The following is a 27,064-nucleotide window of genomic DNA, read 5'->3' as shown; positions in this document are numbered from 1 at the left end:
CAATAATTGCTAACATTCAAATGATGCCTTGCTATCATTAATTTTACAGAGATGGAAATTTAAGAACAGAGCGTTGACTTGGCAAAAGCCACCCAGGAAGTTAGTGGCAAAGCAAGGCCTGCCTCGATTTTCCTAGGTCAAGCATACTGGCTACTAATCTTTCTAGGGTTTGTCAGAAAATCTGGTGTCACTGGATAAGAAGGAGTTACTTAAGGCAAGCAATGGTAGAGTCCTAGCATGACCATTCTAATCAAAGGTAGGAGGCAAGCACCAGTGCTGATGAAGAAAAAAAGGTGTACAATAAATAAACTGTTATTTAAAAATGTTTTGTTGTCATTCCCCAGTTGATAAATGGTTAAAGGATATGAACAGGCAGTTTTCAGATGAAGAAAAATTAAAACTATCTATAGTCATATGAAAAAATACTCTGAATCACTATTGATTAGAAAAATGCAAATCAAAACAGCTCTGAGGTACCACATCACACCTATCAGATTGGCCAACACGACAAATGGCAAAATGAAAAATGTTGGAGAAGATGTGGGAAAACTGGAACATCAATGCATTGTTGGTAGAGTTGTGAACTGATCCAAACATTTTGGCGAACAATTTGGAACTATGCCCAAAGGGCTATAAAACTGTGCATATCCTTTGACTCGGCAATACCACTACTAGGCCTGTTTCCCAAATAATTTTTTTTAAATGGAAAAGGACTTATATGTACAAAAATATTTATAGCAGTTCTTTTTGTGGTGATGAAGAATTAGAAGTTGAAGAGATGCCCATCAATTGGGGAATGGCTGAATAAGTTGTGGTATGATTGTGGTGGTATACTATTGTGCTGTGGGAAATGACAAGGTGGGGTATGGTTTCAAAAATACATGGCAAGACCTATATGAACTGACACAAAGTGAAGTGAGCAGAACCAGTAGGAACACCGTACACCATAACAGCAATATTGTATGATGATCAACTGTGAATGACTTGGCTATTCTTAGCAATACAATAATCTAAGACAATTCCAAAGGACCCATGATGAAAAATGCTATCCACATCCAGAAAGAGAAAACTGATGAACTCTGAGTGCAGACCAAACCATACTTTTTTTCGGCAAGGCAATTGGGGTTAAGTGACTTGCCCAGGGTCACATGGGTAGTGAGTATTATGTGTCAGAGGCCAGATTTGAACCCAGGTCCTCCTGATTCCAGGGCTAGTACTCTATCCACTGTGCCATCTAGCTGCACCCAAAGCATACTTTATAAAACTTTATTTTTTCTTGTTTGTGTGTTTTCTTTTGTAACATGTCTAGTATGGAAATATATTTTGCACAAGTTCATATGTATAATTGATATCATATTACTTGCCTTCTCGATGAGTGGGGGAGATGTGGGAGGGAGGGAGAGAATTTGGAACTCAAAATTTTTTAAAAATGAATGTCAAAAAAAATTTTACATGTTATTGGGAAACATTTAACAAACATTTAACAAAATAAGTAAAAAAATATGTAAAAAAGAAAGAAAAGTACTCTTTATTGTAGGTTGGTTGGAATGTCCTCATGTGTCTCCATATTGCAAGTGCATTTTGAGGCTTGTAAAGGACATAGCATTACTTTTCCTCACAGTGTCAATTCAATGTGCAATGGCAGATCTCTTCCTTCAGGCTTTCTTTCAGGGTGAATTTAAAGAGCTATAAAGACCCCTAGGGCCCCTGGAATCATGAAAAGACTGAAAGTTCTAGGTCTAAAATGTGTTACATTGGCTTGCCATGTTAACAACGGGCTAGGAGAGGCAGTCAGCCTGTACACTAAATGATTGAGTCTGGAACCCAGAGAAGCTCAATAGATAAAGACAGGGGCCAGCAGGCCAGCAAACAATACCCTAGGGGCTGCAGTCCACTGCCTATTTCCATATAGACCAGAGCAAAGAAAGCTTTTTATATTTTTAAATCAAGCACAATTGCACTTTAAAAATATTAAGAAAGAAAAAAAAACATTCTTAGCTTGAAGGCTACACAAAAACAGGTGGGGCAGACTTCTGGGCCACAGTTTGCTGACCCCTGGTCTAGAATAATGGGCTGAATCTAAGAGGGTGGAATTTAACTGGGAATTAATATAAAATCTTGCAACTTGGGTTCACAAAAGCAACTTCATAAGACTGGAGAGGTGTGGTTAGACAGCAGACTTACTGGAAAGGATTTGGGAATTTTGAGTAAAATTCAAACTCAATGTGAGTTAACAGCATGATATGGCAACCAGGGAAAACAAAAGCCTGGATCAGGCTGAACTGAGAGGCACCATGTCTAGAAGGAAGGAGGCCATCTCTGTCCTCTGGCCCTGCTTAGACCACATCTGGAGTGCTTGCACTTGGTCCTAAGGACCACAATTGAGCAATGATGTTGATAGGCTAGAGAGCATCCAGAGAACATATATTTTTAGACATAGCCAATGTGGGAATTTGTTTTGCTCAACTATGCATATTTGTTACAGCAACTTTCTTTGTTTTATATTTTTTTCCAATGAAGGGTGGGAGGGAGAAAAGGGCAGAGGATAGAGAAGGATTGGTAGCCAAAAAAAAAAAAAGCAACCAACTATCACAAAGAAAGCATCTGGTGAAAGGTGAACTATGGGAGGCAACATAATATGGTGGAATGAACAATGGTTCCAGAGGAAAAGAGCCTCGGTTCAAATTCTGCCTCTGACACTACAGTCTGTGACCTTGGCCAATTCACTTAATGTCCCCAAAACTCACCTGTAAAATGAGTCAAACTCTTTGGTTCCTGAGCTCCCTTCTGGCTCTAGAGTCTGATTCTATAAGATGGTGATGGGCTTCAAGATGATGCCATGGGAGAATCTGCTGAGGGAACTTTCCTGAAGAATAAAAGACTTAGGAGCCTAGGATGTGATAGCTATTTTCAAGTATTTTAAAGAATCAGACTTGTTCCTCTTGGACCTTAGAGGGCAGAACTAGGAAGAAGAGGTGGAAGCTGCCAGGAGAAAAATTTAGGCTTCCTAACAACTCGAATCATTCAATTCAGTAATTCAATAAATATTTAATGAGTGCCTCCTACGTGCCAGGCACTATGCTAAGCTCTGGGGACATAAATAAAAAAAAAGAAAGTCAGTTCTTCCTTCAAGGAACTTACAGTCTAATGGGGAAAGACAACACAGAAAAATGAAGCTGCAAAGGAGAGAAAGGGGGGAACCACCAAGGAGTCTGATGTTTGAAACCAAGCAGAGCTGCTAATGGAAAATGGAGTTACCAAGCAAAGTTCAGAAAGCTCTGAGCCTTCTATGAAGGTAGGCTTAGGGAGAAGCCTATTGCTCTGTCTTCCAGCTCTCCAATCAGAAGGGAGAGGCCATGCAGAGCTGAGAAGACAGAGTATCCAAAACTGAGTCAATCAGCATAGTGGTGATATTTCAGGCGAGCAGCTTATACTGGAGGGGCCATGATGTTCCAAGAAGTCAAAGCCAAGTAGAGCTACTGGTGAAAAGTGGAAAGTTACCAGGAAGGTTCTGGAACAACTTACTCCAAAGTAAAAAAAAAAAAGATATATAAGATGTCAGAGGATGCTGACATACAAGCTGACCATTGCAAAACACATTGCTAGGTGAGCATCCTGGGCATCCAGGTGGCACAGTAGAGAGAGCACTGGGCCTGGAGTCTACAAGTCTCATCCTCATGAGTTCAAGTTTGGCTTCAGACACTTACTAGCAGTGTGACCCTGGGCAAGCCACTGAACTCTGTTTACCTCAGCTTCCTCATCTGTAAAATGAGCTGGAGAAGGAAATGGTGAACCACTCCAGTATCTTTGCCAAGAAAACCCCAAATGGCGTCATGAAGAGTTGGACATGACTGAAAATGACTGAACAACAACAAGGAGGAGGACAGCATCCAATCCCTCTGTAATTAATGGATCACAAGGATCACCTCAGGACACATCTAGTCCAATCCTCTCATTTTCCAAATGAGGAAACTGAGGCCCAGGGCAGTTAGGTGACTTGCCCAAGGTCACACTGGTAGTGGCAGTGGTAGGATTTCAACCCAGATCCTCTAATACTAGGGAAAGCTGCCTTCCCTGCAGCTCTCCTGGAGGCCTAGATGAGTTCCCAAAGAACTGTACTGATTTGGCCGGTTTTTTTCCTTGTCTGTTGAATGGACTCCCGGAGGGGTGAGCTACAAGTGTTTCAGACAATGAAAGTTCAAACCAGGTTTTTGCTGAGAGCTTGAGCCAGGTCCTTTCAGCTTCCATGTATGAGGATGAACTTCAGGGGAAGCCAAGAGAGAGAAAATGCGTGCACATGACTTTCTGACGTGCACAGAGACGTTCCTGCTGCATGTTCTGAATTTGCTTTTTCATATGAAAACAGTTAGCTCCCACAGCCCAGATTAAGTCTTGGCTCCAGAAACCAAACTGGAGGCATGACTTGGCTCCTGCTTCCATCTTTCCTGACTTGCAGAAGTTTGCCAGGTCTCTGGGATCTGATAAGTGGGATCAGCAGAAATCTAAGGAGACACAATATGCTGCCTGGCCTCCTTACCCCATCATCGGTCATCCCATGTCTGATCCCTCATTTCTGTGGAAGAGAGTGACTAATTGAGTTTTCCTCAAGAAGGAAGTCCTAGAATAGCCTCTGAGAGCTGGAACCAAGCACACCACCTTGCTTGTGGCAGGTATTCAATAAATGATCCCTCGGTCATAAAGTGAGGAGGTTGGATGAATGAATGAATGAATGAATGAATGAATGTATTTTAATTTCCTCATTTTACAGACAGGGAAACTGAGACCCAAAGTAGTTATGTGACTTGCCTCAAGTCATAAAGCTAGTTAGTGGCAGAACCTGGGCAATAATCCAGGTGACCTGATTCTCAATTCTGTCCTTTTCCTATCACCTCACCCTGGCTAAGTGAATTGGACTAGAATTCTGGCATTCCTAATGGGAGCAAGTATCCCGAAGAACAAAAAAAAAAAAAGATAAAGTATGCTTAGGAAAGATACCAAAAGGCCTGTAGTCCACTGATGACCATAAAGAAATATACTCTGGCCAGAACTACAGATGACCACTGGATCAGCCCCAAACCATCATTCTGACTCAAGTCAGCAAGCAGGTTGCACAGGTTTTTCCAGACCATATTGACACATCTGGTTCACTCATAGTTTCTGGCTAGAAACTACTGCCTTCCTTCTGAGATTACCATCAGGGAGGCCTGAGTTCAAATCCAGCCTTAGATACTTACTAGCTGTGTGACCCTGGACAAGTTACTTAATCTCTGTTCACCTCAGTTTTCTCATCTATAAAATGGGGAGAATAGCACGTACTTCCTGGATTGTTGTAAGGATCAAATGAAGAGACAATAATAGTAAAGCACGTAGCACAGTGCCTGGCACATAGTAGATGCTATATAAATATTAGTTATGATGATAACGTATGTAGTTGTTTTCATGACATTTCCCCCATTAGAATATGAGTTTTTTGAGGGACTGCACTTTTTTTTTTTCCTTTGTATTCTTGAGCTTAACATAGCACTTGGCACAAAGTAAGATACTGACTGATGACAGACCTTGAAAGTACTAATGAGTGCTGACTAGGAACTACAGAGTCTGCTACAGGTCATGGATTACAACTAGACCTTGTCGCAATTCAATTAATTCAATATACATAGATTTGGCCTCAGACTCCAGTAAAAATTGGCAACAAATAGTTACAAGAAGCTTAGAACAGTGAGTGGCACACAGTAGGCACTAACTAAACGTTTGCTGACTAACATACCTTCACACCATGCTCCTATGCGCTAGCCTCCAGCTCTGACCAGGTACTCCAACTCCTGCCCCTGGGTTCCCGGCTTCCCACTGAAGGGAGTTCGCCACATCTCTCCTGACCCAGAAATTCCTCCATCTTCCTCCTCCTGAGTCCCCTTCCTCTCCCACACACAACTATTCTTTCTACCTCTCAGTAGAGTGTGGTAGAGATTACTCAGTCTGAGTAATCAAATCAATACTCTCTTTCTTAGAAAGGACATAAAATCAACTGCCCAATGATTAGATGCACCATTCCTATGAATTCCTGGTCCAAAATGTCCTTCCTGACCTGCCCACTATTCCCCTATACTGTGAGGGGAAAACAACACATAGGGGAGTGGTGGCCAGAGAGGGATATTATGGTTTGGGTGGTCACAGAAATCGTGAGTAGAGCCATAGGAGACTGGATAGTGTTGGAAGACACTATCAAATCCAGCCTCAGACATTTACAAGCTGTGTGACCCTGGACAAGTCACTTAAACTCTGTTTGCCTCCGTTTCCCCATTTGTAATAGAATTTACCTCTCAGGGTTTTTGTGAGGATCAAATGAGATAATACATACATAAAGTCCTTTGCAAATCTTAAAGAGCTACATAAACGTCAGCTATCACTATTTATTATTATTATCATCATCATTAAGTGTGTTGTCTTTTCCTATCAGAATGTAAGCTCCTTGAGGGCCAAGTTGCTTGCTTTGCATATTTGGATCCTGTGCTTAACACAGTGCCGGGTACATTGAAAGAACTTACATTTCTTTCATGCATTCATTTATTCACTGTAGGGAGGAAGAGAGTCGTAAGACATAAAAGCTGTTATATTTTCAGACAAACTGCTGCTTAACCACAACTCCCCCATCTTACACTTGTGAAGTGGTATTTGGGTACCAAGTACAAGACTTTAAATTTATCCCTATTAAATTTCATCTTATTAGAGTCAGCTTGTTGCTCTGGCCTGTGCTAGAAAATCCTTTCGGATCCTGACTCCGTCAAGCAGTGGCTGAGCTATCTCTCCCAGCTCGATATCATCTGCAAATTTGATGAGCTTACCACCAGTGCCTTTACCTAAGTCATTAAGAAAAATATGAAATGGATCCCTGAGGGAATCTACTCGGGACCTCTTTCTATACTGACGCTGACCTTGTTTCAACTACTCTTTAACTCCAGCCATCTAACCAGTTCTGAATTCGACTGTATTATCTAATACATATCATTCCATAAGCTGGACTCAGAATCAGGTCCTGCCTCAGATACTTATCAGTGTGACCCTAGCCTCTGTCTCAGTTTCTTCATTTGTAAAATGGGGATGGATTGCTGCGAGGATGAAACGAGACAATATGCATTAAGAGGTTTGCAAACCTTCAAGCCTATATAAAGTTTAGCTATTATTATCAGAATGGTATGTTATACTTTATCAAAAGCTTTGCTAAAATTCAGGTAAAACTATATTCCCAGTATTACTCTCATCTACATGTTTAGTAATCCTGTCAAGAAAGGAAATGAGGCTAGTGTGGCTCGTGAACTGATCTTAATGAAACCTTCATGATTCTCTGTAATAATTGCTTCCCTTTCTCATGTTCAGCAACCATTTCTTTTTTTAAAATTTTTTTTAAAATCTTTTATTTATTTATTTATTTGTTTATCTTGGTGAGGCAGTTGGGGTTAAGTGACTGTCCCAGAGTCACACAGCTAGTAGGTGTTATGTGTCTGAGGCCGGATTAGAAATCAGGTCCTCCTGACTCCAGGACCGGTGCTCTATCCACTGCACCACCTAACTGCCCCCAACCATCTCTTTTTGATAGATTCTAGAATCTTTCCAAGAAATGTCCAGAGAAAGGTAAGGTTCCTGAAATTGTGTTGCATTAGGAAGAACTGAAAAACTGGGGAGATTTATTCATGAGAAAAGAGGACTTAGGGGGAAATAATTTCTGTTTTCAATTCTTTGAAGAGCTGCCTTATAGAATCAATCAACCAACAAATATTTACTAAATATCTGCCACACATTAGAGCTTGTGTTAGGCTTCTGGGAATACAACAATAAAAAAAAATGAAAAAAATTCTGGTGCTCCAGGAGTTTATATTCTAGCAAAGAAGAGGGATTCTACTTGTTCTATGTTGCTCTAGTGAGTAGAAAAAAAGACCAAAGGGTCCCTACTGAGAGGGAGATTTTGGCCCAGTATAAGGAAGAATGCTCTGGCAGTTAAACCCATCCAACAATGGGACAGTGCATTGTGAAAGCGTGAACTCCTGATCACTAAAATTGTTCAAGCAGAGGTTGTCATCAGGGCAATTGTAGAAAAGATTCTTGCACTAGGTAGGAGGAGGTTGGACCAGCTGACCTCTCCTGTCCTTCCCAATTCTAAAAGGCTATGATTATGATAAAATATATGATAAAATGTGCATGGTACAAGCAATAAACGCAATGCTAGCAGGTAGGTCCCATAGCCTACTGTACCTTTCTTCTGCACCACTAAAAATGAAGGACCATGAGAGACCAATATGAAAAAAATATCAGACACATAGCAAGGCTTGCAAAACACTTAACATACATTTTCTTTCTCACTTGAGGTTCACAACAGTGAGGCACAGTCTAATTGCAGAGCTTGCATCAGAAAGACCCAGAAGAAGTGATAAGACGGGTCCTTTATAGGAAGAAAAATACACCTTTGAGGGAAAGCATGACATGGATGAAGGAGCAAAACTCACTCAAGGAAAAATGATAGCCTTGGGCACCATTGGTAGTACTGGCTCTTGGAAGACACCTAACCAGTGCCAGGTGGCTTTCTGCCTTACCTTGACTACATGGAGTTTGGGCAGCAGATTGCAGTCAGCAAGGGTCAGCTCTTCCCCATCCAGAAACCTGCGCCTGGAGGTCTTCTCATCATCTCCACAAGTATCAGCATCTATCTCCTCAGGCAGGGGTGTTTTCAGATAATCATCCAGTTTCTTCAATGCCTTTGTCAAGCCTCTTTCAAGAGCTAGGAGACAAGACCAAAAACAATTTACAAAATGTAAAGGCTTTTGCTAATCTCTTCAGCAATGATTATTGATTCATTCAGCAAGTATTTATTAAGCCCTTCCTACTTGCCAGGTCACTGAAGAGAGAGGGAAAGTGAGACACACAGATAAGAGAGACCGAGAGACACAGATTCTCATATATAAAATGAGGGTGATTGGACTAGAAATCACAGGTTTCCAAAATGGGCAATACTGCCCCCTGGGTTAGGTGCTGGAATGACTGGGGGGGGGCAGGGAGTAGTAGTAGCCTGGGGTGCAACTGGGGCACATTGAATAAAAATAAGGGGGTGGTAGAAGCATAAGGAAAGGAGAGACAATAAAGTTTTGAAAAACTTCGTACATGTTTTGTCTGTTGTGTAAAAGAGTGAAAATCGTAGAGATTACATTATTTTCCAAATAAACACACAAAATGCAAATTATAACCAATCAGTGATCAAGTCCACCAACAGGCCTTAACAAGTAAGTGTTGGCAGGTGAGCCTGATGAACATTGTTGGGAAGTCCAGCATGCACTGGCAGGAATATGTGCATGTAATGACTTGTTTACAATACAATACTATATAGTTACATGACACATATTGCATCATCAAAATTTCAATGCAGGAAAAACCCCACAAATTTACAATAAATTATTAAATTTAAGATGTGTCAGTTTATAAAAAAAGAATTTTTTTTGAAATGATGCAAATTGCAAAAATTAATTAATTAATTAATTAATAGCCACCAAAAAAAAACCCCACAAAAGATAAAGGATTAAAGAAAGTAGATTTCCAGGGGGTGCTGAGTAATTTTTTTTAAAGGGGCAGCAGGCCAAATAAATTTGGGAACCTCTAGATTAGCTGGAACGTCCCTTCTCTCTCTAAATCTCAGATCTTATGATCCTGTACTATTATGAAACAACTTTGTCAGGGGAAAAGTAAGCAGCATAGAGTAGTGGATAAAGCATTAGACTTGGAGTCAGGGATATCTAGGTTTAAATACTGCCTCAGACACTTATTCACTGCATTACTCTGAGCAAGCTACTTAAAATCTCTGTGTAACTGTTGACAGACCTTGAAAGTACTGATGAAGACTGACTAGGAACTGTAAAGTCTGCCACAGGTCATGAATTTCAGTTAGAACCTTTGGTCCCAATTCAACACACACACATATATGCATATATAAACACAGGCACACATATGTGTGTATGCACACGTATACGCATATATACACATTCAAAGCCACAAAGAACTTTTAAAGTGTAATATGAGCCAGAGATTTTACTCCCCCTCAGTCTTCCTATCTTAAAAATGGACACGATAATAGCAGCCAAATCCCATTCACTCTAAAATGTGAGAAAAATTAGAGTTATACTTTTACCTTTTCCCAACAAAAATACATAATAAACATGGCACCTTAAATATCTAAAATATCATTTGCTTTATAGATTACTCCAACACTATTTTTTTTAACTAAGCCCATAAGTTTTAGGCCTACTTAGGTGGAGTTTTCACACTTTTATCAATCATTCCCTTATCGATAAAATATCAGGTCAGAGGAGACTAAAAACTTCAACAGATTAAAGTTGGTTGAGAAGACTGTGGGATCTGGACATTTCATCCTGAAAACCCTAGAGCAGATGATCTTTTCCTGTATTTCACATGTTAAATATGCTGTAGAGGGAGCTACGGGAATATCCATTTCAAGGATCATATTGAACTCCTAAGCAAGTAGCAGAGGTACTTTTGAAGACTTTCTCTAAAAGGTTTCTATCAGAAGATTCTTCCTGGTCTCTGGGGATGAAAAATAAAGCATTCAAATGAGCAACCCCAAGAGACTACCCTGCCATGTAGTACCAATGGGGGGGGGGGAAACCTAACTCTGAAGTCAAATGAGTTGCCTTCTAATTTCTCCTCTGTCACTTACTAGCTATGTGACCTTGAAAAAGTCACTGATTCTCTCTGAGCCTCAGTTTCTTCATTTGGATAATGAAGGGATTGTTTGATCCAACATTGCCGTGAGATGTTCCAAATCAGAAATTCAGTGACGGATACAACATCAGAGATTTAATGTCTCCAGGGTGATATATTAGTGATGCATATTTTCAATTCAATGTGACAAATCATTATTAAGCACTCCCCCCGGTACAGAGCACTGTACTGGGCATGATTGCTTGTGTTTATATTATACTTTCTGGTTTAGTCTGTGGTTTTTTGCTGCATAGGAGTAGGGATTATTTCACTCTTTACTTCTGATTGTCTAGCACTTAGGCACACAGAAGGTACTTAATAAATGCTTGTGGGTTGATTTTCTTTTTACAACAGTACTGTGAGGTAGGTGGTACAGGTATTATTATCTCCACTTTACAGATGACAAAATCCAGAGCGGGGAGTGATTTGCTCATGGTCATGACTAGAGTGAGAGACATATCAAGAATTCAACTCTAAGTCTAATGTTCTTTACACTATACCATTCTTCCCCTCTATACTTAAGAACAGGCATAGTCTTATAAGATCATAGATTTAAGGGTAGAAGGGCCCTTAGAGGCCATCGAGTCCACCTCCATCTCATTTTTATAGATGAAGAAACTGAGGCACAGGGATTTTAAGTAACTTGCTCACAATCACACAATGAATAAGTGTCTGAGGCAGGATTTGAACCTAGGTCTTCCTGACTCCATTGTACCATGTTGCCTCTCAAATCATTAAGAGAAAACCTTGATGAAGAATCATGGAACTCCACTGGAATGATCTAGATAGAAATCGGTTGATCTAACTCTGGGACTAACTGGCCCATGTAATGTTACTTTACCTAATATTGTATTTTCATGGAACCAGTTAATGACATTAGGCAAGGCACGACCATCTTCTGCCTGTGTTCATTCAGAAAACTGTCATACTCAGAGCAAAGAGCTACTCTGGCTATCGGCCAATTAAGCCATGGTGTCAACACCACTCCCCAATTGCCCAGTTTCACCAGAGTTTGCTTAGAGCATGAACCCATAAACTAATGTGATTCAAGCCTGACCTTAATTCTAATAGAAGCAAAAGGGACGGCTTTGTTTTGGACCAGCTTTTCCCCTCCTGTCTCCCCTCCCCTTTTGTTGGCCACTCAACACATATATATACTTTGTCTTCTTTTCAGAACCTTTTGTTGAAAACAATGCAACGACACCAACCCGGGATAAATCAACTGAATTCCTGTTGGAATGTTCGAAAACTGGCTGAAGGTTGGGGGTTGTTTCCCAATACTTCTCCCTCCCTTGTGCATCATTCATCCTTTCTGCTTCATCATCTGCTTTGTATTTCCAGCATAAGGGGAGGAGTATCCAGGGACGGGAAGAAATGTCTGTGTTCCCCTCAGTCACAGAGTCTAGATTTCCAAGGGTTTGTAAGCCTTGAGGGTCTTAGAAGAAGCAAGGATTAATGCAGCTTTATTGTATTTTCTCCCTGAAGCATTCATGACTTATTTTTGTTTGTCTGTTAAATCCTTTTGCCCCTTTTAGTCAAGGGGAGTAGGATAAGGGAGAGCTAATTGACACCTGTCAGCTGTGGCAAATACCATGGTTGATATAAGCCAATTGACTAATTTTCTGACCAGCTCTTGGTCAAGACTTTAAAAAAAAAAAAAAGGTCCAGATCACAGAACTATATATTTGGAGGTGTAAGGGACTTCAGAAGTCATCTATTCCAACCACTTATCTTACAGATGAGGAAACTGAGGCCCAGGCAGTTTAAGCAAGACTTGCCCAATGCCACAAAGGTAGCAAGTGACAAAAGCAAGTTTCAAACCTGGGTTCCTTGATCCCAAATCCAGTGCTATTGCCATTGTAGCTTTTCTGTGAAAAAAGAGGCCATGTACTGAGAAGTCATGAGATCCAGGTTCTAATTCCACAGTCAGCTTTGGGACTTGGAGCCAGCAAGCTATTTCACAGTTCTGTGACACAGTTCCAATACCATATGCCAGAGAGAATCATACTTTATGAGATCAATTTTTTTTTCAGAAGAGCACCAAGGAGGCCTTGAAAGAAAGGCCAAAGAATATTATTTTAACTATAGTTCTCTGAGATCAACCAACCAGAATTCATTAATTGCTCACTGTGTGCTGGACACTGAATATACAAATACAAAAGTGGATCAATGAACAATCACTTATTAAATGCCTACTATGTTCTGGCCCCTATTCTGGGCACTGAGGATACAAACACAAATAGAAGCTCTTCAAGAGCAGGTGTTGGGGATAGCAGGGAAGTATTTTATGCTTTTTATCTAAGTATACGTATCTCCCCTCTACAGGGAAGATATACCGTCCCTTCATGGAGCTTGCAAGTTTTGAAGGGATATCATTTAGTAACCTTATTTCTTAACTGGTGTGATAGGACACTGCCATATGAAGTGAAGTTATCTCTCTTGGGTAGGACCATACAGTACTATAATTTTGGGTTCCCAAGACAAACAGATTGAAGAAATCTTGGAACTGACTAGTCCAGTCCATTTTCATCCCCATTTACCTACTTCAATAGGTAGGTAAAGGTTGGAGGAGGTAAGCATGATAAGAGTAGAGAAGGAGGATGGCTGATGTGTGAGTGTGGGTGTTGAGACATGAGATATGTGCTTGGGCAGATGACTGGTCTAAGACAGTAGTGTCAAACTCAGAGGGGCCTCCAGCTAGGTGGCACAGCAGATAGTCTGGCCTTGGAGTCAGGAGGACCTGCGTTCAAATCCAACCTCTGATACTTGACACTTACTAGCTGTGTGACCCTGGGCGAGTCACTTAACCCTGATTGTCTCACCAAAAAGGAAAGAAAAATCCTCAAATAGGAAAGAGGGACACAAAACTGTATATAAGGATACCCGAGGCTGTATATTGACTTAGAAAACCACATATATTAATGTTCTATTGTATTTTTATTTATTTTGTTAAATATTTCCCAATCACATTTTAATCTGGTTTGTGCTTCATTTGGGGGTATTGGGTTGCAATGAAATCCATGGACAATGTATTTGACACCTCTGATCTAAGAGCTTCTTTTTGGACCAGATTTGTGAGAGCAATGAGATGGGGAAACTCCCCATACCCATGCAAATTAGCACCTGCTCTGCCATCGATAGAGAGCTGCCTGAGGCCTGGAAAGTTTATGTGACTTGCCCAGGGTCACAAAGTCATGGTATGTTAGAGGCAGGACCTGAACCCAGATCTTCATGGCTCCAAGGCTGGATTTGCACCCATCATACCACATTGCCCAGTGGATAGCCAGAGAAATAGCAGCTCGTATTCCTAAAGCACCTTTTAAGGTCTGCAAAATGCTTTTCTCACAACAACCTCAAGTAAAGCAAGTATAATGATATTCCCATTTCACAGATAAGTAAACTGAAGCTTATAGAGTGGTGAAGTGACTTACCCCATGGTCATGCTGCCATGCCATCAGTGACCCAAATCTTCTGACTTTAAGTCTCATGCATATGATGCCTCTGTGGAAGAAGTTCTCTCTCTCTCTGTCTCTGTCTGTCTCTCTCTCTGTCTCTGTCTCTCTCTGTCTCTCTCACCATGTATTCAAGGCATACAACAGACTTAAAAGCTATGGTCTGCTCTGGAGGGGGAATCAATAGCACAGGATTCTGCTCCTGTCTGCTTGTCTTCTGTCAGTCCCATTCACTTCTCTGTTTCTTAGAATCTGCCTCAGTAAGAACAGGGACATTTGTCCCTGTGTATGTGGAGAGGCACCATGAAATGCAAACAAATCCCATGGTCTCCACACCCCGGAAAACCAGCAAGCTTATCTAACAAGTGCTGTCTGCATTTAGATCACCCTTGCCATGAGATTTGTTTTCTCCTACCTTCCATCTCAGCCCATTAGCTAGGTCCCAATCTGGCAGCCTAAGAATTCCATTACCTATTTCAGCCTAGGTCACAACAGCAGTGTATGCTGTACTTTCCATTTCAGCAAAGATGAGGGACGTATGATCGAAACCAGAGTGGCAAGAAGGCTTTGAAAATGTCCAAACAAGGCAGCTTAGATTCTTTCTGCCTTTGCGATCTGAAACCTCCCCCCAACTCCAAAGGCTTCCTTTGAGCGGCAGGCTGGGTAATTATCCTGGCATGGAAACTAAAGTGGGGAGGGGGGTTTCTAGAGTATCCACAGAACTGTGATTCACCAATAACTCAGGTTATTGACTAATACCTGTTTCTCTAACTACTCCATCCCATCGCCCCTGTAAAGATTTATCCTATACCACACACAAACACACTGGGTGAAATATGTAATGAGGAAACAAGGGGAATAGTTCATAAATATTCTTAGCCATATGCAAACAATCTCAAATTTATTCCCCCCCCTTTTTTTAAAGAGAAGGGGAAAAAAACCCACCCATTCCCTGATCACTTCCAGATTCATTGAGGTTGATATTACATAAGACCCAATATTGTTTTCTCATCGTAGAGAAATAATGACTTGGAAACAGCAATTTGAGCTAAGAAAATAATATACTCTTACCAGGGCACAGAGTCTGAATGGAGACTGAGAAGCCAAGTTTTAAAACACAGCCTCCAACACACTTTCAAGCATAGCTCAGAATTTTCCTTCCTTTCTTTTTTTCTATCTTCTTTTCTCTCCTTCCCTCCTTTTCTTTCCTTTCTTTCTTTCCCTATAGTCATTAACTACATTAACTATCTAGCAATTCTCTAGCAAACTACCTTACTCCCACATCCAGTCAAAATTTACTTGGAAATGTTACCTTTAAAACCCTCTGATTATCCCTATTTTTTACATCCTTCTATCCTACAATCTTCATTTTTATGAGTAGCCCTTCTCTGACACACAAACACACACAAGCAAGAGGAAAGGAACCACTGGCTATAGTAATGGAACCAGCTAGTTTGGGAAAGCTGGTAGTTAAATTCTTAGCATCAACACCTTGAAAATCAGCAAACTACAAAAGCTAGGCTTGGTTTATTGTTTTGTTGATTAGCCAGGGGTGGAGAACCTGCAGCCTCTAGGTCAGGTTCCCCACCCCAGGACAGACTTAAGAAAGTGAAGGGGAAAATGTTAGCAATGCAATGCAGATTAAACTTCAAAGTGAGTTGTATTTTTGGAAAGCCAGTTGTTAAAACATTTACAAGCATAACACTGGGTTGGTGTCTATTAAACTTGAATATGCTACTTTAGAAGGCAAAAGTCTAGTCTAAGGGAGAGAATGCTGATTTTGGAATCGGAAGACCTAGGTTCAAATTCCACTTCTAAAACCAACTGTCTGCATGACCATGAGCAACTGCTTACCCTTTCTGGTTCCATATTAATAATGTTACAAAAATATGATCAAGAGACTTTATGGTAGGATTTGGTTATAATGTATTTATAACATTATGGTGAAACAACATTATTAGGGGGCAATGTCATATGAGAAACGCATATATTTTTGGATTGTATGGAACCAAATATAGCTGACTGAATTTTTCACTTTGCATCTGCTGTTTATGATCACATAGACTCAGCTGGAATGTGCAAAAATAGCAAGAAATGAAACAAGAGACAGACGGAAATTTTGCACAGAAGCAGTGGGGCCAAGCGGGCCTGAAGTCCGGAAGACTTTGAATCTCACTTTGAGTCTGAATCCCACCTAAGATACTTACTAGCTGTGTGACATCTAGCTGAATGGATAAGTCATTGCTTCTTCATATGTAAAGTGGGGATAACAACAGCATCTATCTCGCAAAATAAAATAATCCATGTAGAAAAGGGGCTCTTAATGTTTTGGGGTTTTTTTGTCCCCATGGACCCTTTTGGCAGTCTGGTAAAATCTATGGACCTCTTCTTAAGACAATGTTTCTAAATACATAAAACACATGAGATCACAAAAGACTGGAATACAATTATAAAAAAAAAAAGTTTAAGTGCATGGACCCCATGTTAAGAACCCTTGGGAAGTAGAATTTTTTTTTTCTAGGAATGGGGGTAAGTGACTTGCCCAGGGTCACACCGCTAGTGCACGATATGTGTCTGAGGCCATATTTGAACTCGGGTCCTCCTGACTGCAGGGCCTGTGCTCTATCCACTGTGCCACCTAGCTGCCCCTGGAATGTAGAATTTCTGCAAACTTCAAAGCGATACATGAGAGTTAGCTAGTATTATGCTTTTAGAGACCAGTTTGGTCTTTGTTAAAAGACTTGAATCAGAAACTGCTGAGGTGGTTATTCCCAGAGCATCATCAATATCTACCATTTCTTTTAAAGGAAAGTGAAGAAGCTGCCACTATTGATTTTTGATATGAAAAACAAATATTCGCACCCCAATGGATCTGATTAGTGTGGGCAACCCATCCATGCCAGCCTATCCTATCGGATTCTTATACATATCTTCTCATAAATCTACCACGGGAGCAGGGGCAGGGGGAACAAACCCACCTCACTGGGGCCTCTACCTGCCTTGCTGTCCTGACATAGATCTGTCCCCGTTGCTGATCTCTCACCCTTGCTATATGCCCAGTTTTCCCCTGGTCATATATTTCCCTGATAATATCCTTTATAAGCCTTAGCAGAATACAGTAGAAAGGCTTCAAGGCCACAGGTTCCTCTGACCTAGGAAAAAAATCACAAAATTATCTTCCCTAGCACCAAGTCAACCATCCAGGTACTCACAGTCCACATTTGCATTCCTCACTCAATAGCACTCCCTCTGGTATTTGGTGCCCTCAAGCTCTACTTGAGAAAGCCCTTCTTTCATAGTGAATTAGAACTAACTAGTAATACCTCTTTTGATATGGAGTATTAAACAAGGTGTCCCAAAAGTCTTAATGTCATTTTAAGTTTTACTAGCTTAAGATGGCACTGAGATTTTTGGGACACTGTATTTTAACAGACTACCAAGTGGTAAGGAGCTCAGTTGAGACTGTGAGATAGAATTGTGGTTTTTAGGTAAAGTTGAAGTTTGGGGATGGGGTGAGGAAAAATAAGAATTTCTCTCACACCTTTTGAGCAATCACCTATTTCAGGTTTATGGCTAAGGTGGTATGTTACTAATATCTGTATCTGGAAAGGCAGTGGAGTTCAGAATGAATCTGATTTCTCTCATTAGGCCCTGAGACGGTGAAAGAGGGGGAGAAAAAGTTAAAGAGGAGGACAGAGAAAAGGAAAAAGAGAGAGGGTCAGGGAAAGAGAAGTAGAAAGAGAGAGAAGAGAGAAAGGTAGAGAGAAAGACAGAGTGAGAAACATATGTTGGAAGCAAAAGGTCAGTGCCTCATCTCAAACTTATCTGAACATCCCAAGACCTTTCCGGTCCAAGGAGCAGGCTGGACAGCTCACAGGATAAATCTCTTTCATGCGTTTTCCAACACTTCTATGATCCAAGCCTGGCTGGAATAATTTCTTAGGGTTTGGCATCATTATTTCTCTCAGGCTGCATGGCTGGGCCCAATTTTCTTGGTCAGCTGTTCTGGAGGATCCTTCTACAGCAGACAGAGAAAATTGGACTTGGATTCACAGCCAGAGAGAGCAATGCTGTCAAATTGACACTGGCTGTGAAAAGCTCAGAGGATCCCATTTGTGAGGGTACTTCAGGGTCTCTGTTTCTAGATCTTCATGACAAGAAGAAAGACAGGAGGGGGAAAAAAGCCACATCAGTTTACCAGAAAACAAAATGGAACTGGCAACTTAACCAAATCCTCTCATTCAACCATGTAGGGTAGGCAGAGAAAAGTTTATGGTGCAAACTGATATGAGCTTGGTGATGTGGGTGGTGATGGTGGTGCTGGTTTTTAGTTTGGGGTTTTCTTTTTTAGGAGTGATTTCTGCATGAAAATTTTGGAAGGTTAACCTAGATGACCTCAAGGTTTCATAAGACTTCCAACTCTAAGATTCTGTGAAACCACTTAGTGCTCAGTAGACAGGATTATAGGCGTGAAATCTTAGTTTGGACTACAGGTCAAAGAGGTATGTAATTCACAGGCTTCTTTCGTCTTTGGAGGGTGGCAAAAAGGGATGGGGAAGACAGAGAATAGAAAAATTTTCTCTGAATGTCAGTCTCCAGAACCCTGTTTTCAGAAAGAGATTGCCACAGATAGCCATGTTTCTGCCGGGTTCTTTTTATCTCCCTTCCTCCGATCCCTCATGAAATCCTTTTGAATAAGTTTCTGAGGACAGGGACAGTCTCAATTTGATATCTGTTTCCCCAGGGCCTAGCTCAGTGCTACACATACAACAGGCATTCAATAAATGCTTCCTGACCCATATTGATTTAAAAGGACCATATTTCTTGATAGATAGTCTATATAAATCAATGATGGTGTCAACAGTAGAAAGAGCAATGAATTGGGAGTCAGAGGACCGAGTATAGTATCCTACCTCTGAATCAGAATAAAACAGTGTCAAGATGATAGGATCTGAGTCAGAAGACCTGGGTAAAAATCCTGCCTCTATCCTGTACCACCTATGTGATCACCAAACCTCATTGAGTCTCAGTGACCTCATCTGCCAAATGAGGTAGTTGAATGTGATGGTCTCAAAGGTCACTGACAGGTCTAAATTTAGATTCCATTTATCCTAGGCAAATCATTTCTCATTGCCAGACCTCAGATTGAGGGGTTTGGATTGAATAACCTAAAGTTCTAAATGCAGGTGTCCAGAGACATTATATTTAAACAAAAATAAATAAGTAAATAAATAAAAGGCATCAGCTTTGGGCAATTATTTGGCTGTTTTAAGGGAAGTTGGGACTAACATATCAAACTAAAAAGGTGTTTAGAATGACTTCACCTTTCATGCAATAAATATATATAATATATTATGTATTATAATAAATACTAAAAATAAATCTATTATATATTATAAATGTACCAACATATTATATTTATATGCATAATATAATAAATATATAGTATATATCATATAAATGTGTATATGTGTATATATATATATACACATATGTATATACACATACATATATACATATATAAACATTTATTCAGTTCCTACTATGTACCAGGCATTGTGCTATACACTGGGGATACAAAAAGAGTCAAAAGACAATCCCTGCCTTCAAGGAGCTTACAATCTAATGGATATACAGATATATGTATGTATATATAAATATATACATAGGTATATACATGTAAAAATACATAGATGTGTGTGTATACACTCACACATACAAATTCATATTTAAGATTGAAGGGAGATAAAAGATAATATACCCAACTACAGAATCAAATAATTTTGTCAATCTCCTAAAAACTGTATGTCAAAGAAAAGATTACCACTTTGGGAATTGAATGTTAAGTTTCCCTTTGTTTATACAGACTGAAGGTCCCCAAAATGTTTATTTATCAATAGAAAAAGAAAGAAAGAAAGAAAGAAAGAAAGAAAGAAAGAAAGAAAGAAAGAAAGAAAGAAAGAAAGAAAGAAAGAAAGAAAGAAAGAAAGAAAGAAAGAAAGAAAAAAGAAAGAAAGAAAGAAAGAAAGAAAGAAAGAAAGAAAGAAGAGCAGGGAGAAATTAAGCAAGCCAGCAAGCAAAAACAGCAAGAATGGTGAGCCAAGAGCGAGCAGCTCTGAATGGAGCCAGTAAAGGAGAGAGAAAAAGCCAAGCCTTCCCAGTAGGCTTGAACGTGTTCCTTATTAGCGTGCCCAGCTCATGCTTCAGCAGTGGGGTGGTGGCGACCCCTGCTGGCCTTGCTCAAGCAAAACGCCTTCTTTTGAATCCTTCTCCTATGCAGCCAAGGCGGGGTGGGGAGAGGGGGAGAATGTGTGTTTCCTATTAGGCTTTCCAGAAACTCATAAATGGTTGTAAACCCCATTGTGCTAATAGAAAGAGCGACATAAATGCTGACTAAAGTTATTAGTGCTGGTCGTAGTTTATACGGCACACTGAATTAGGCTGAGAACAGCTAAGTTTTTTATGGTTATTTTATAACAGGTTATTATTATACATTGAGCCACAGGTTGGGCTTAATGCGGATGTTCGTGTAATACCAGCAAGGAAGAAGAAGAAGAAAAAAAAGAAAAGCCAGAGACTGCGACCTCCCTGGGTGGTGTGCTTAATGTTTACCATTTAGGAGATTCCACCTCCTTGCCCCCCAAAAATCAGAGCCACAGATCTAAAATTTTAAAGTCCAACCTCTCTCCTATTTTACAGATGAGAAAACTTAGACCTAAAGAGATGAAGTGACTCAACTCAAGGTCACTCGGGTTGACAGTGGCATAGTGGAGATTCAAACTCAGGTTTATCTCCAGAGCCAGAATTCTTTCCATTGCACCAAATGGCCTCCCCTGATGCTTTATTTAACTATCTTTTTGTTCTGGTCATGTCCAATAGTGGGTGACCATGGCTGGCACATGAACCCTTTGTAAAAGAGAAGGCTGGGGGCAGTTAGGTGGCACAGTGGATACAGCACTGGTCTTGGAGTCAGGAGAACCTGAGTTCAAATGTGACCTCAGATACTTGACACTTACTAGCTGTGTGACTCTGGGCAAGTCACTTAACTCAGAGAGAGAGAGAGAGAGAGAGAGAGAGAGAGAGAGAGAGAGAGAGAAGGCTCATAGGAAGTCAGACACCAATTTCCTATGACTTCCCTAATTTAAACAATTCCAGGTCCTTTTCAACTTTTCATCTTGGTCATTCTGGGACTGTCCTTTGAACCGCTTCCCTTTTTTTTTCTATTTTTATTTATTTCATTAAATATTTTCCAATCATATCAAAATTTTTTGACATTGATCTTTCAAAATTTTGAGCTCCAAATTCTCTCCCACCTCTCCCCTACCCATTGAGGAGGCAAGTAATATGATACCAATTATGCATGTGCAGTCATGCAAAACACGGTCTTCCCATTTTTTGAAGGAGAAGGAACAAGTATTTAGTAAGTGCCTACTGTGTGCTAGGCACTGTGCTAAGTACCTTATAAATGTTATCTCATTTGATGCTCACAAAAACCCTGTGAAATAGGTGCTGTTATTATTCCCATTTTACAGATAAGGAAACTGAAACAGAGAGTAGTTAAGTGACTTGCCTAGAATTAGTATCTGAGGTTGGATTTGAATTCAGAACTTCCTGACTCAAGGTGTCTTCGTGACTATCCACTGGGTCACCGAGATGCCTAGCTCTTGACTTCTTAAGCTCATCGTGGAAATATTCTTAACCTAGGGATAAATTTAGGGACATACACAGGGTACGCTTTTGTTAATAGATTAACTAGTTAGGTGTAGTGCTAGAGTTAGAATATTTGGGTTCAAATCCAGATTCTGCCATTCACCACCCGTGTAAATTGGGTAAAACTGGATAATCTTATTTGCCTCAGTTTCCCCATCTGTAAAATGAGCTGGAGAAGGAAATGGCAAACCTCTCCAGGATCTTTGCTAAGAAAACCCCAAATGGAGTCATGGTGAGTTGGACACGACTGAAAAGACTCAGACAATAACAACAAATTGAGTAAACTAGCTGGTCTCAGCTTCCATCACTACAAAATGAAGAGAGAGGTTTGACTACAGGACCCTTTTAATGATCCTTTCCCTTTCAAATTATTCTCCATTATTTTGTATTTATTTGTTTGTATAGTCATGAAAGACGAAACTTTTTGAGAAGATGGACCATTTCTTTTGGACTGTGTATCCCCAGGTGTAAGAAGTTACCTGGGGAGCACTGAAACATTAGTGACTTACCCACTGTCACGGTATATCTCAAAGGCATCATTTGAACCCAGGCCATCCCTATAGCCACTATAAAATGCTGGCGTAAGTATATGTGTGGGAGGGTGTCACCGGTGCCCAAAACCATGACTGTTCCATGTTTAATAAATGTTTGTTGAATTAAATCCTCAATTCACGCTTTATCCTTACAATGGTGCATTAATTAAAATGTGTCCTATTGATAATGATTATGAAGACAATAGCAGCAATAACAAAAAATAGTACAAAAAGGCTAGTAAATTTTTTTTTTTTAGGCAATTGGGGTTAAGTGACTTGCCCAGGGTCACACAGCTAGTAAGTGTCAAGTGTTTGGTCTGAGGCCAGATTTGAACTCAGGTACTCCTGACTTCAGGGCCGGTGCTCTATCCACTGTGCCACCTAGCTACCCCAAGGCTAGTAAATTCTTAAGCTTGCTGTTACTGTTTAGTCATTTCAGCCATGTCTGACTCGTCATGACCCCCATTTGGAGTTTTCTTGGCAGAGATAGAGGAGTGGGTTGCCATTTCCTTCTCTAACTCATTTTACAGATGAGGAAACTGAGGCAAACAAGGTTAAGTGACTTGCCCAGGGTCACACAGCTAGTAAGTGTCTGAGGTCAGATTTGAGCTTAGGAAGATGAGTTGTCTTGACTCCAGGTCCAACACTGTACTGTATCCATGGTGCCACCTAGCTGCTATAATTCTTAAGCAGGAAGAAAGAAGAAGAAATCTTTGCCTTTCAGACTTTAACTGATTATCCGATTATCTGTATGACTTTGAACAACTCACTTAACTTCTCTTGGCCTCAATTTCCTTATGTGTAAAATGAGAGAACTAGATGACTCCTAAGGTCCCTTCTAGCTCTAAATCCTGTGATACAATCATCATAGTATGTTAATACTAATCATTTTACATTGGTATTTTGTTCAGAAATTTTCTTTGTCAGAATTCACTGGGAGTTAAGTGAATTCTATACAACTTCCTCTAAAGGTATATGTCTATATGACATGAGTAAATGTCTCCAATATTGCAAAATTTGGAGAGAAAGCAGTTTATGTTGGTGATTTTGGCTTCATGGGCAAGCATCTGATTCATTACCTCACTGCTTCCATCTACGTGTCTGCCCTCAAGAAAATGGTATAAACTAGTCTCTCAGAGATTTGCTAATTATTAGAAAAAAGTATCCCACCTTCCTGCCCTAGGATCTCTTTCTCTAGGGCCTAGCTCAGATCTCTCCCCACTTTGTTCCTGTCCAAAATCAGTGCTCTAAGGCAGAGCTCTAGCAATTTTTGTGGGCAAACAGCACAAGAGGTGCTTGAATCAAGCAATATGAAACGTCCCCTCAAATCCTGCTGAGGTGACCATGGGCTGAGACAAGGGTGGGCCAATGGGCCAGGAGAAGGGTTCGCCTGGAGTTCTGCTGGCCTGCAGTGCTGGCAGCTTTCTAGTTTAATTATTCTTGCTAGCTCAGTGCTAAGTTTAGTTGTTTCTATTTACCGAAAGGCTGCAGAGTGTTCCCTTCTAAATCTGGGCACCTTGAGGAAAAGCATCCACAAAAGACTGCACTGTCTATCTGCTCTTTGCAGTGTGAAATAGAAAACTGAAAGCAGATGAGGGGGGTCAGGGGAACTGTTAAGTAGGGGAAGTTTATCTTTGGTGGCCCTATACCTTTTACAATGAATCAGAAAACACCATTTCCTGAGCATTATAGTCATAACAAATGGTTGGTGACTGTATCATTGCTTCTCAAATGATGTTCCATAGATCCCTGGTCCCCTGCACAATGTCAAAAGGAGGTCTAGGAGAAAGTTTCAAAGCTAATGCTATTTTCCCTCTAAAATATAAAATTTGTTGTTGTTCAGTCATTTTTCAGTTGTATCTGGCTCTTCATGACCCCTTTTTGGGGTTTTCTTGGCAAAGATACTAGAGTAGTTTGTCATTTCCTTCTCCAGCTCATTTGACAGATGAGGAAACTAAGGTAAAAAGGGTTAAGTGACTTGCCCAGGGACACACAGCTGGTAAGTGTCTGAGGCCTGATTTGAACACAGGTAGATGAATCTTCCTGACTCCAGGTCTAGCATTCTATCTACTACCTAGCAGCCCAGTAACATATTAAATACTTTCATATAAAAATGCTGTTCATACAATATAAGTATGTGAAAAAAACTTCACTATTTCCTCTATTTCGCTACAAAATTTACCCCTACGAACTCTTAACTAGTGTGGGTGTATTGGGTGGGGTAGTTATTCCATCTCCTTTCCTTCTTATACTTCTTAGACCAGAATTTATAGGTTCTGTCAATATATTTCAAGTACCAACATGTTCTGTGGGAAAATTGACTTGGTGAATGCTAGTGTGGATACTGGCGTAGGTGTCAATGAAGAATTGTCTATCACAAAACCAAAGGACCACAACCCCCTCATGGCTAAGATAGGCGTTATACTAAATATGAGAGATATACTTGGGTCTTTCCAATTTTCAAGCCACTGAATAGATGCACAGCCAGGATTCCTGGAGTAAATAATTTTCTCCCCATCCCATCTCTGTCTGAGAGTATATAATAATCCAGGAAGCTAAGTAGTTTAGTATATAGAGCTCTGAATCAAAATCAGGGAGACTTGAGTTCAAATCCTGATGATCCTGGTCAAGTCACTTAACCTCTCTCAGTCTTATTTTTCTCAACTGTAAAATGGGGATAATAAAAACAACTTTTCCACAGAGTTCCTGTGAGATTGAAATATATAAATAACATAGGTAAAGGGCTTTACAAACCTCTAAGTTATATATGTATACACCTACATACACATATGTACATACCCATACCTATATACACATGCATGTGTATACAGTAATGGGTATGTATATGCATATAAGTGCTAGCCATCATTATGAGTCATGTAAAAGGTAAAAGATAAACAAATGAAAGGAACGCCCCACACCATTTATCTATGCAAAGGCATTTTTTATATATTTAAACTAATTTATTCATTGTTTCTAAAATGAAGCAATTATTGAAGAAGTCATGAAACTCTGCATTCCAACTTGGAATTCAGGCCTGGTCATAGAGCCCTGAGAAGCCTAAAATAAAGTTGGAGAAAAACCAGAGAGTCAACTGAAATAATCCAGGGGAAGCAGGCTACAAAAGATAGGCCTCTGATAGAAAAATAGAGAAGGCTTCAATGAAATATGGTCTACATTTATAAAACCAAAGAGCACATATATGGACAGACCGAGAATGGGCTTGTTTGCTCAGTCTCAGTGGACCAGAGGTTGTCCCCATTTCTACCCCCTAGCATGAAGCCTGGAAGAGAGAGTTTATAGAATAAACCAAAAAAGGAAGTAGTATTTTACACAGTGGGTAGTGAGCATATGGAACTCCTTAGTCAAAGAAGTAGTAGAGGCTACAAATATAAATAAGTCCAAGTATAATTTAGATGAATTCATATAAGTTAGATCCATAATAGGCTATTAAGGAAAACTAGAGACATTTCACATTATTATTCAACTTCTAAAGTCACCATCATGGAAGCCATGATGTTTTCCTACAAGGTATCCCCCTAGTACCCATTTTGCAGATAGAACATTGGGCCCGATGGACCATAGATGTGACCAGGATGGCCATTCATACCAAACTGTGTCCTTTAGTATTTTGGGGAAAGACTAAAAGTCCAAGAGTCCTTTTTTTCTAATCCTGAATCCAACCGTGAGATGCTCCAACTATATATAAGACTATATGGGCTTGTGCCCCCTAGACCAAACCTGAAGTCTGTCATCACAGACCACTTCCCAGATGATTACAACACACCTGAAGTCTTAATGCAGTCCACTTCCCCCAAGAAACACACAGAGAAGGCTAGCCTCCTGGTGTGACCTAACCTCACAACTGGAACATACAGCATAATTTATCACTCCAAAAGGGCTATAAAGAAAGGGATTCCAACATCACTGTGAGCTATGGCCATAAAACTGAGGTCTAGGTTCTGTGCTAAGTATCTAGAGGAAAGAAGGAAGGGAGGAAGGAAGGAGGGAGGGAGAGAGGTAAGGAGGCAAGAAGAGAAGGGAGGGAGAAAAGGGAGAATTTATTAAGCACCTACTGCATGCCAGGCACTGTGCTAAGCACTTTACAAGTAGTGTATAATCTGATCCTCACAACACCCTTCAGAGGTAGGTCCTATTATAATCCTCATTTGACAGATGATGAAACTGAGGCAGGTAGCAGTTAAGGGATTCACCCAAGATCACACAGCTAGAAAGTGTCGGTGGCCAGATTTGAACTGAGGTCTTCTTGAGTCTAGGCCCAGCACTCTATCCATTCACTGAACCACCAGGTTAGACAACAGAGCATTACCTTCCATCCTGTTCAGCCTATTTCAACAATTACTACTACTGGCTTTTAAATACCCTTCTCACACTCATCTATCCAAAGAAGACCAATGAATAGTAGTTGATTTTAGACTAATAATAAAGTTTTTTTAAAGACTTCCCTTACCTCACCTTGAGATGTTTCTAATCACCCAATTATGAGCAGAGGAAGGGCTGACTCCCATTGTTCCTGTTCTTCTGTGAAAGGAAACCATCAATCTTAAATTTTCCAAAGGTCATTTCCTTCATATTTATTTTATATTTTCA

General features: G+C 40.3%; 1 protein-coding gene across 2 annotated transcripts in view; it reads right to left on the bottom strand.

Annotated features, from left to right (window-relative positions):
* Positions 1-27,064, bottom strand: part of CLIC5 (chloride intracellular channel 5) — a 225,463-nt gene that overhangs the window by 7,772 nt on the left and 190,627 nt on the right. For both annotated transcript variants that reach the window (XM_020993875.2, XM_020993879.2), the window contains one exon: positions 8,586-8,770. In XM_020993875.2, the coding sequence (XP_020849534.1) occupies positions 8,586-8,770 (185 nt within the window). The remainder of the gene's footprint in view (positions 1-8,585; positions 8,771-27,064) is intronic.

Source organism: Phascolarctos cinereus, unplaced genomic scaffold (genome assembly GCF_003287225.1).
Source record: "Phascolarctos cinereus isolate Bilbo 61053 unplaced genomic scaffold, phaCin_HiC Scaffold_5;HRSCAF=322, whole genome shotgun sequence".
Classification (NCBI taxonomy): domain Eukaryota; kingdom Metazoa; phylum Chordata; class Mammalia; order Diprotodontia; family Phascolarctidae; genus Phascolarctos; species Phascolarctos cinereus.
The sequence above is the reverse complement of the archived record's forward strand: the minus strand, read 5'-3'. Positions and strand labels throughout refer to the sequence as shown.